The sequence below is a fragment of the Arachis hypogaea genome, chromosome 20, assembly GCF_003086295.3.
Source record: "Arachis hypogaea cultivar Tifrunner chromosome 20, arahy.Tifrunner.gnm2.J5K5, whole genome shotgun sequence".
Lineage (NCBI taxonomy): Eukaryota > Viridiplantae > Streptophyta > Magnoliopsida > Fabales > Fabaceae > Arachis > Arachis hypogaea.
In genome coordinates this window covers 7,217,781-7,228,683 of record NC_092055.1, presented here as the reverse complement: position 1 = coordinate 7,228,683, position 10,903 = coordinate 7,217,781, and the positions used below count along the sequence as shown (strand labels likewise).

At 40.7% G+C, this 10,903-nt stretch overlaps 1 protein-coding gene across 1 annotated transcript; it reads left to right on the top strand.

Annotated features, from left to right (window-relative positions):
• Positions 1–363: 363 nt before the first annotated feature.
• On the top strand, positions 364–2,083 carry LOC140182920 (uncharacterized). The gene is made up of 3 exons (XM_072230892.1): positions 364–958; positions 1,260–1,726; positions 1,814–2,083. The coding sequence occupies exons 1-3, from the start codon at positions 364–366 to the stop codon at positions 2,081–2,083; spliced, it is 1,332 nt and encodes a 443-aa protein (XP_072086993.1).
• Positions 2,084–10,903: the final 8,820 nt, after the last annotated feature.

Here is a 10,903-nt window from a genome sequence, read left to right as displayed (position 1 = left end):
TTAGTATTTAATTATGTGTTTATGTTGTTATTTTGTTTAGAATGAGATAATGACCAGATGTACAGTTTATTTAAATCATAATTGATGTTGTGAGTATTGATTTACTTCTAGTTTCGATTATTAAATATTCGTGTATTGAGTATTTTCTGTTCGGCTGCCTTCACCGCAGAAATTCCTATTGTCGCAGATGGTGAATTTGCCATTGGGATGGAATTCAGTTCCAGGAAATCTGTTATTAAGGCAATGAAAGATTATACCATCCAAAGAAGTGTAGACTACCGGGTGTATGAATCGGAGCCGTTGACATTTTATGCCAAGTGTACACAGTATGGGTCAGGGTGTGATTGGCTTGTCAGGGTTAGCATGATCAGCAGGAAGCACTATTGGGTTATAAGGAGGTATAATGGTAGTCACACCTGTACCAGAGCCACCATTTCTCAGGATCATTCTAAGCTGGATTCTATCACAATTGCAGAAGCCATCAAGTCGTTAGTCGAGGCTGACCCCTCGTTAAAGGTAAAATCAGTTATTGTAGAAGTGCAATCGAAGTTCAACTACACCGTCAGTTATCGGAAAGCATGGTTGGCTAAGCAAAAGGCAGTAGAAAAAATTTACAGAGGTTGGGAAGCATCGTACGAAGCATTGCCTATATGGTTTGAGTCCATGTGTCATAAGGAGCCATCAGCTGTCGTCTATTTTCAGACTATGCCTGCATATCAAGGCGATGACTTGGTGACTGATATTCGGGTATTGCATCGAGTATTTTGGAGTTATTACCCCTGCATTAGAGCATTCAGACATTGTAAGCCAATTGTCCAGGTGGATAGGACTCACTTGTACGGAAAGTATAAGGGTTGTTTGTTAGTGGCAGTTTCACAGGATGGCAACAACAATATCGTCCCAATTGCATTTGCTATTGTGGAGGAAAAGACTTCTGATGCGTGGCACTTTTTCCTCAGTAACCTGCGACAACATGTTGTCACTTGGGATAGTGTGGGGCTGATATCCGACTGACACGAATCCATCAATGCAACTGTGGCACGCAGTAACGGAGCTTGGTCACCTCCCATAGTTTTTCACATGTTTTGCATCAGGCATATAGAGTCAAATTTTTTGAGAAAATTTAAGGCACTGTACCTATAAAAATTGGTCATCAATATAGGTAACGTTGAGTAATTCTAGGTTTGTTGCTAACAGAGTTACCTTCAACAATTGCTTGTCATCCATTTTTTTTACGATTGTTTTTTGTTATCGTGCAGGTCATTCGCGGATGGTGCGTGAGTACGAAGTGCGTTACCAACGTTTACGAGAACGGGGCGAAGCTTACACTAACTGGTTAGACCGAATTCCCCGCGAACAGTATGCGTTGGCATTTGATGATGGCTACCAATGGGGCCACATGACGACGAACCTAGTGGAGTACATCAACTCAGTTTCGAAGGGTGCACGCAATCTCCCCATCACTGCCCTTGTCAAGGCAACATTCTACAAGCTTAACGAGTTGTTCACCCGAAAAAGAGCCGAGGCAGAAGCACGGATTAATGCTGGGCATGTTTTTTCTGAGCTCGTGACCTCAAAGTTGCATGCAAACCAGCTAGCATCAGGAAACATCCAGGTCAGTTGCTTCGATCGGCAGAATGAGGTCTTTGAGGTGCGTGAGATGCCAAGTGAACTGGAATATGCCGTTGACCTCCGTCGACAACCATGTGACTGTGGTGAGTTTCAGGTAGACCGGATTCTTTGTCGACATGTATTTGCATGTTGTGCAAATTAACGACTGGATTGACGAGCCTATGTGCATGATGTGTATAAGATGGACCAAGTTCGGCGGGTGTACCGAGCTAGGTTTAGGCCACTGGAAAATCCAACTACATGGCCCGCTTACAATGGGCCTCGATTCGTACCAAATCCGTTCCTGAGACGCGTTACCAAAGGTCGCCCCAGGATGACGCGCTTCTTGAATGAGATGGATACACGAATGTTACATCATCCCAGACGATGTAGGCAATGTAGGGCTAAGGGACACAGTCGTAGTAGATGCCGTCAGACAGCGGGTGCAAATGCCGACGGAGATACTCAATAGATTCATACATTGTGAGAGATGAAACATTGTAACCTATGACAATCTACCCTATGACAAATGCGACTTTATGTATTAACCAAACATTCCTCCATATTATGATATTTGAAACATTATGTTATTATATCTGAAACATTATAACTATAGCAACTAGTCCATGACATAGATAGTAATTATACATAGAATAGTTAATTAATACATAAAGAAGTAAACTGATAAATAGAAAATGTTAACTACACAACAACTACTTTCTCATTGCCCACTTTACATCCTTCACAAATTTCTTGCACTTCTTGGCGGCCTTTTTGAAAACAGAAGGAGTGTACCGACTAGCGCTACGACGTGGCGGATCAACCCTGAGATTGTAACCTTTGCTTGCCTCATCTGGAGTATGTGCCTCACCTGTATACAATTTAATTAAACAAGTACATAAAGTAGTCAAACCAACAAAGATACCATAGTAGTATAATAATAAGTTCTACAAACCAACCAAGTATACCATATAGTCAACTGAATTACAATATAATCAACTCATTAAAGAAGTAAAGCAATGTATAAAATATAATACCATAATTACGGGATTCTTCATCCTCGTCGGACTCTTCTATTTCATCCTCTTTGTCCTCGTCTTTTGAGTTCGGTCCATCTACTAGATACCCATCAGTCTCTTATTCAAGTGTGTTAGCATTTTCTTCAATGAGACCCATTGAAACACGATTAGGGTTTTGACTATTAAGAATCTCACGACCACCGTCACTCCTACTAGAGTCAACAGATAGAAACCCTCCAGAAGCATCCGACGAAGTGCAGCACGAATGTCTCGCATCCAAGGAATACCTACCCGATATAAAGTAATCAGGCTGCTGGGCATATTGTGATTGTCCTGCATCTGCAGCCATGAAACCAAGCAACTGGCTAAAAGAACCTCCTTCTCCTATGTCAAACTGTGGCATACCCCAATACTGTTGATGTATTGGGTATAATGGGGGTAAACTGTGTTTGAGGTACATATTGGCTTGAGGATATATGTTGTTCTTGTGGAAGTAGATTTGGAGGTGGAGGGGGTGGTAGAGGTGACTGTGGCTCCTGCTCTTGATTGTCAACATCCATATCCTGATTAGCCTCATCATTCTCTTGAACCACAAGATTGGACAAGTACAAACGGCACCCAAATTTTGTCCGGTACAAGTACTTGTAAGTATCCAAGGGATACTGTGAAGGCATGGGAAGCTCAGTAAGAACATGATTATACCTGTTTGTCCACTGCATCACCCAAAATGAATGAGTCGTGGCCGTGGCCCAGTTAAGATTCTTAGGACCAGTCAAGACTTCTCTGTGTGCCTTGTCTAGATTCCGTTCCTGATGAGAAACTCCCTGAACAAAATCGAAATGTCGCCTATACCTATCGGTTGCATGCCACTCAATGCATTCAAAACAAACCAACGGCACTGTAGCGCTCCAACAAACCGAATGCATGTAGATGTTTGGAGGAATTATGTCCGGATCCACGCGATTGACAGCATAAGCAACCCACACAAACTGAAAAAGATAAAGTAAACTCATGATTACAATCCACTTCATAATCACAATGACAAGAACAATAACAATAAAAATAAGATTAACACTAACACTAAATCCGAAACAAATACTTCTTCAATGAAAACACACATGACCTTCCTGAAGATCATCCAAGGCCTTTCTAAAGTGAACAAGCGTAAGATATCTATAGCGACAATCTCCACGCTCCCAGTTATGCCACCTAATATGACTTATTCCACCTTCCTGAAGATCATCCAAGGCCTTCCTAAAGTGAGCAAGCGTAAGATATCTATAGCGACATTCTCCACGCTCCCAGTTATGCCACCTAATATGACTTATTTCATTAACACAATTGGATTCTAAATAATAAGATAGGGATGACTGTAACATAATATTACCTGTTTGCAAGCGGAAAACTGCGGGGTTCCCTAGAAAGCGGCGCTAGATATGGCAGGCGGATCCAAGCCCAACCCAATAGAAGTGTTAGCGGACCATCGATCTCCTTACAATCATAACGAGATGCCCTACATAACGCCCTGTATAGGTGTGCTAAGCATGCCGATCCCCAACTATACTGTCCAATACTCCCAAAATCACGAAGCAGAGGTAGAAACTTCCAACGCACACCTGCGCCAGACTTGTCCCCAAACAAGATCGTTCCGATCAACAACATAATGTGGCACTTTACATACCTCTGTATACTATTTTCATCAGTCAACTGTAAGTTTTCTTTTAGATCCCGCAGCAGGTCAGTTTTATGCAGCTTCCTCTACATGCCGACTTACTGGGTGCAACTCCAAATTGGTGTAAACACTCCGCCTCCAAGGCTTCAAAACTACTCATTGTCATTCCTGTGACTGGAAGACCGTCCGTCGGAAGACCAAGAATTATTGCCACATCTTCAAGCGTCACAGCATATTTACCAATCGGAAGGTCAAAGATATGTGTGTCTGGGTGTCACCTTTCGATTAGAGCATTCACCAGTGCTTTCTGACATTAGACTACCCCAATCTGAGATGCATGATAAAAACCAATTAATTGTAAATGCTCCTCCACCCTTTCATTGTTCCGATCCGGAGGGACTAGGTGATCACATGTCAACATCCTTAAACTCTACAAAAACATAACAAATTATTATTAGTCAACTCGTTAACGTTTACTAATTTACTACTAGAGCAACTAAAATATCAAACTCGTACTAAACTTTTTCCTAATTACAACATTTAGTACTTACCATGTACTAACCCACCAATTTATTAAGTCTCATTAGTAAAAAATCTGCACAACTAACTCAACAATATATTAATTGAAACCACACAACTATCATAAATTATCTTACTAAATCCAACTAAAACACATCATTCTAACTTCTAAATTTACTTAATAATCCTAAAAATTATTCATAACTAACTATTAACAATAAAAACTAATACATAATTCCAATTCTTATTAAACTAATAATACTCTTATTTAATTAACAATTCTAGATTAGTTGTTTATTTATTTATTCACGGTAACAAAAAAATGTTATAATATCTAAAATCATAATCTCTAAAATTAATTATAAAATTATAATTAACTAATTATAACTTTAAAATTATAACTTTAAAAATTATTACAAAAAATATTCTAACTACATCTAAACAAATATTCTAACTATTATTTTTACATATATTCCTAAATTTAAAAAAAAAAACTAATAACCATTCTCTTTATATTCCTAAATTCAATTTCTAACGACAATAATAATAATTAACCTCCTAACAATAATAATTATAATTATAAAAAACTAATAAATTTTCCAAAAAAAAAAATATAACATAATCAGATAAAAATAATAATAATAATAATCATTTACATTCCTAAATTCAATTCTAATAATAATAATAATTAACTTCCTAACAATAACAATTATAATTATAAAATATTAAAAAAATTCCAAAAAAAAGTAACGTAATCACCTAAAAATTATAAACATTCCTATTCAAGTTCTAACAACAATAATAATTAACTTCCTAACAATAATAATTTTAATTATAAAATATTAAAAAAATTTAAAAAAAACTTACATAATCTGGCAAAAATGATAATAGTTCCTAAATTCAATTTTCACCCACAACAATAATAATTAACTTCCTAACAATAATAATTATAATTATAAAATATTTAAAAAATTTCAAAAAAAATTACATATTTTGGATGACTGAGATAATGTATAATATGAAGTTCAGGACGATCAACATCTCTAAATTTTTTTTTAGCATTTTCAGCTTTCTTTCACCATGCAAACCAAGAACCAATGAAAAAAAGAAGAAGAAGTAGTAGGTGTTCTTTGGTGAAAAGATGAAAGTGAAAACGGATGGTGGGTGTGGGCACAACATGGGGGTAATATTGGGTATAAGGACAACGTTGCCGGGAGATATCTGCGCATGACACGTGGCCGGGAGTTACAACACGCACAGTCCGTTTTCTCACCTACAACTCGGGCCATCCGAGAAACTAGCTGGAACACGCATGGTTCGATTTGTGGTGCTCGGACACCACACACAGGTCAAGTACCCCCTTTTTTATAACCACATCCAACCCAAACTCTACTTCCATATTGAAATTAAAAAGCTGTAAAGAACATACATGTATATTGGCAGATAATATTAGGACATATTTTATTTAATTTAGTATTCTTAATTTTATATATGTAATATTTATAGTATATATTCATTGTATTTAATATTATTTTATTATTCCACCAGTAATTAAAAAATACGAAATAAAATATTTTTAAATTGTTTTGGACTAAATTTTTTTTATTTTTTTTCAAATATTTTTGTATGTGGGGCCGGTAAACAAAGAATATTAGAAACTGTTACGGTGGGTAACCGGAGATTAATGGGCCGGATGGCGTTGGTTGGCCCAAACGTGTGAAGGAGGTGACTATCGAGTGGACCTGGTACTCGGTGTTCCTCCGTCCGTCTTGTGCGTGAGAAAGAATGGGGGGTGGTACCTGCAAAGACACTCCAATGCCTAAGTTAGCAAGAGTGTGAGCAGGTTAGAGAGTATATTGGAACTTAGAGATACCTGAATGGTGTCAGTGTATTTATAGTGGTGAACCAATAACCACCGCTAAAGTAGTGCCACCTTTTTAGGTGGATAACCGTTCCCATATCTTAGGGAGGTTAAGATATGGCTCTATGAAGTGGTTAGAGAGTTTCTAGGGGCAGTTACTCATTCGAATGAGTGTTATCTGCCAGATAACCCTTGTATCCGACTTCTTTGGAGCAGGTCGTGTTTAGTACCGACTTCTTGGGGATGAAGGCTGGTACTGGGTGAGGGCCAACCCTTTGGGTTGGGCCTATTTGCTTGGGTTTTGGACCTTTATTATTGGGCTAGGGTATGAACAGTGCCCCTACTCGAGCCCAATTTCCTTTTGGTTTTTGGGTTCGAGTATTCAACTCAGGGTCGTAGCCGATTTGCAAGAGGACCGATGTGATGGTTTAAGAACCGACGTGATTTTCCTTGACCTTTCGGTTCTGTCAGTTACGTCTAATCAAGCGTTGTGTCCGTTAGGGGTGTGCGTGGGGATTTTAATGGCCTTGGTAACGGTGCATCTTCATTAATGATAGCGCCAGTTTTACCATCATGCCCCTAACGTCTTTATAAATACTTTCCCTCTCTTTCGTTGTTTCGTTTCTGCAATCTTTCGAATTTCCCTTGCATTTGTTCGTGCTGCATTCTTGCGTTTCGGGGGCTTTTACTTCTTCCAGTCTTGATTTCAGACTTAAAGGTTAGCTTTTTTCCCTTTCTGTAACATGCTTTCTATTTTCGGGCCTTTATTTTGTAGGTAGGCTGGTTTGTAGGCTTTAGTTCCGTACTCCCTCCCTTTAGAGACCGCGTGTTGATTTTCCTTTTCTTTTTGTAGGTTTCTTGTCACCCTTTTTAAGAAAAGAAAATGGCTTCCGTAGATGTTCTTTCTCAGTGGGTTGATGTCACGGTTCTAGGGGAGGAGCCTTCAGTCGATACCGAGTTTATCACCCACCTTCGTACTCATTATAGAATTTGTACTTCTGAAGAGGATGAGCCGAAGTACGAGTTGGTAGTCCCGGGTCCAGAAGACCGGGTTTGCTTCGGGAGGGCCGACGAGGCGGCCCCTCATTTCTTTTTTATGTATGAGAGTATGGTCACCCGTTTGGGCGTTTTTCTTCCATTTTCAGAGTTTGAAATGTCTGTGTTACGTCATTGCCGGGTTGCTCCCACCCAGCTTCACCCCAACTCTTGGGGTTTTTTGAAAATTTACCAATTTATCAGCCAGGCTTTAGAGTTCCCGACTTCTCTGAGGATTTTCTTCTATCTCTTCCACATGACCAAGCCCTTCAGTGGGTTAAATAATAAGCAACAGTGGGTGTCCTTCCGGGCCATACAAGGTCGGAGGCTTTTTACCCTTTTTGACGAATCCTTTTACGATTTCAAAAACTATTTTTTCAAAGTTCAAGCAGTAGAGGGTCACCACCCCTTTTTCCTGGATGACAATTCTTCCCCTCGATTTCCTTTATACTGGGTGGAGGCCTCCCCTTGTGAGAAATATGGTCTTGACAACTTGGATGAGGTGGAGGCGGCCATTGTGGGGTTCCTCCGAGAAGTGTGGGGGAGGGCCCCATACTTGGATACTAAAAAATTTCTTCAGGGGTCGCCGGCTTTTGTCCAGTCGCAACTAGGTAGCCTTTTTTGCGTTTCTCATTTATTTCCGACTTGCGATTTCTTTTACCGACTTGCCTGACTTTTAGCGACCAATTTGTTTTTGTAGAGATGGCAAAGAAAAACGCTCAAGAGTCTTTTCAGAGGGTTCAGGAAGCCAAGGCAAAGTCTCGCGCCAGATCTGGTGGTGCTAGGGCAGTTGTCTCTCCTTCTCCTCCTCCTCGGAACGTTGGGACTCCTTCCCAGCCTATTGTAATTTCTTCCTCTGCTTCCTCTCTGCCACCCCCTTCTGTCCGACCTACTCCTGAACCAGAGCCGAAGAAGCGCAAGACCATAGAGTCTGGCGCTTCTGGTGAGGCGGACGCTCTTGCGTTCGTCCGAAAGAACATCTATCCTCATGCTCGTATGAGTATGGATGATGTTTCTGTTCGGCACTACCTCACCACTGTGGTTGAGGAGAGTCTCAAGACAGCGGGGGTTTGTGGCAAACTCTTGGATATATTTGAGAAGACTCCTATCAGCTCTTTAGGGACGACCTCGAGGGTCGAGGAGCTGGAGGGCAGGCTTCGCATATATCAGGAGCATGAGAGGGAGTTGGAGGGGAAAGTCGCCAAGCTGAAGGAGGAGAGGGATAGCCTCCGGGAGAAGGAGCAGAAGTTGCAAGCCCAATGCAACATGGAGGTGGATTTGAGGAAAGCAGCGCAAGCCAGCTACAACAATTTGTTTGCTGATCTTGTGTCTGTAAAGAATGACTTGCTGAATGCTCGGAAGGCCTATACCGAGTTGGAGGACTCTATTGCGGATGGTGCTGATGAGGCTTGGAGGGTTTTCAAGGAGCAGGTCGGAGTCATTGCTCCTGACTTGGACCTTTCTCCTTTGGACCCTGATAAGGTCGTCATTGATGGTGCCATCGTGGATCCTCCTGTCCCCGTGGTGGAGTCCGAGTCTGACTTGAAGACTCGGGGGCAGAGGATCATAGAGTCCCCTCCTCGTTCTAAGGACGCTCCGAGTTCTTCTGCTGCTCCTCCGACTTTCCCTCCAACTCCTGGTCCTGGTGGTGGTGATCCTCCTACTCCTCTTGCGAAGAAGTGAATTGGCTATTGGGGGTCCGGCCTGTAGACCCCCTTTTTAAACTCTTTATATTTATTTGTTGATGCTTGAACAATTTTTGGCTTTTTAGGGCCGTAAACAAAACAATTTATGATACCCTTTTTTAATAAGGGTTTAATTTATCGTTATAAATAAATGCCCTTTTTGGATAAGGGTTTTGAGTTACCTTATGCACGCATGCTTTTCTATTCGTGGTTCTTTTGACTCTTTGATCTTTTCTGGAAAAAACCTTTTCTTTGGGGCTTGCCTGCTTTTCTGAATCTCCTTGATCCTCAAGGCAGCCTTACAATTTTTCTTAGTTTTTTCCTATCTCTTTTTGTTTATTCCTAGTACTTAATTTTGTTTTATTGAGTTTTTCGTGACTTAGGCTACTTTTTCGATTCATTTTAACTTTACTCGGTTTCGCATTCCGACTTATGAGTCGGAATGCTCCTGAGTTTATTATGATCGACTTCTATAGCCTCTTTACGCCGACTTGTACCTCGTCGTTTTATCCTGACGACCATCTAGGTCGGTTCATGGAATTTTCACGTTTTGTCGAGCTTAAATCGGCGCGTTTCGTAGAAAGAGAATGAAAAGGGAATTTAAAAGAGATATTTAAAATTAAAGAGATCTTTATTAATTGAGGAGGTACCTTATTGCTACTAAGGACTTTTGATTATTTATTTCCCTTAGCCCCTACTATGATGCCTCGTTAAAAACCCTTTTCAGAAAAAAACCCTTTGATTTTGGGAAAAAATCATGAAATTGGGAAAAGAGTACATCAGGGAGTAGAGTTCGCTTTTAGCTGTAGTACCTTTTCATATTACAAGCATGTCAAGATCTTGGTAACTCGTTGCCGTCGAAGTCAGTCACCCTATAATAGCCCTTTCCTAAGACCTCGTTGATCTTGTATGGTCCTTTCCAATTAGCAGCGAGCTTTCCTTCCCCTGATTTGTTGACTCCAATATCATTTCTGATTAGGACCAGGTCATCTGGGGTGAAACTCCTTCGGATGACCCTTTTGTTGTATCTTGCGGTCATCCTTTGCTTCAACGCTGCTTCTCTTATCTGGGCTTCTTCTCGGATTTCGGGGAGCAAGTCGAGCTCCTCTTTGTGCCTCTGTATATTCCTGATCTTGTCATGGAAAATCACTATTGGGCTTTGCTCATTGACCTCTATTGGGATCATGGCTTCTACGCCATAAACTAGTCGGAAGGGTGTTTCTCCAGTGGCGGATTGGGGGGTTGTTCTATAAGCCCATAGTACTTGTTGGAGCTCTTCAGCCCAAGCTCCTTTCGCATCTTGTAATCTTTTCTTCAGCCCTGCCAGTATGACTTTGTTGGCTGCTTCGGCTTGCCCATTGGCTTGTGGGTGTTCCACTGAGGTGAACTGGTGTTTGATGTTCATACTGGCTACTAGGCTCCTAAAGGTGGAGTCGGTGAACTGGGTTCCGTTATCTGTGGTAATGGAATAAGGTATCCCATACCTTGTGATTATATTTTT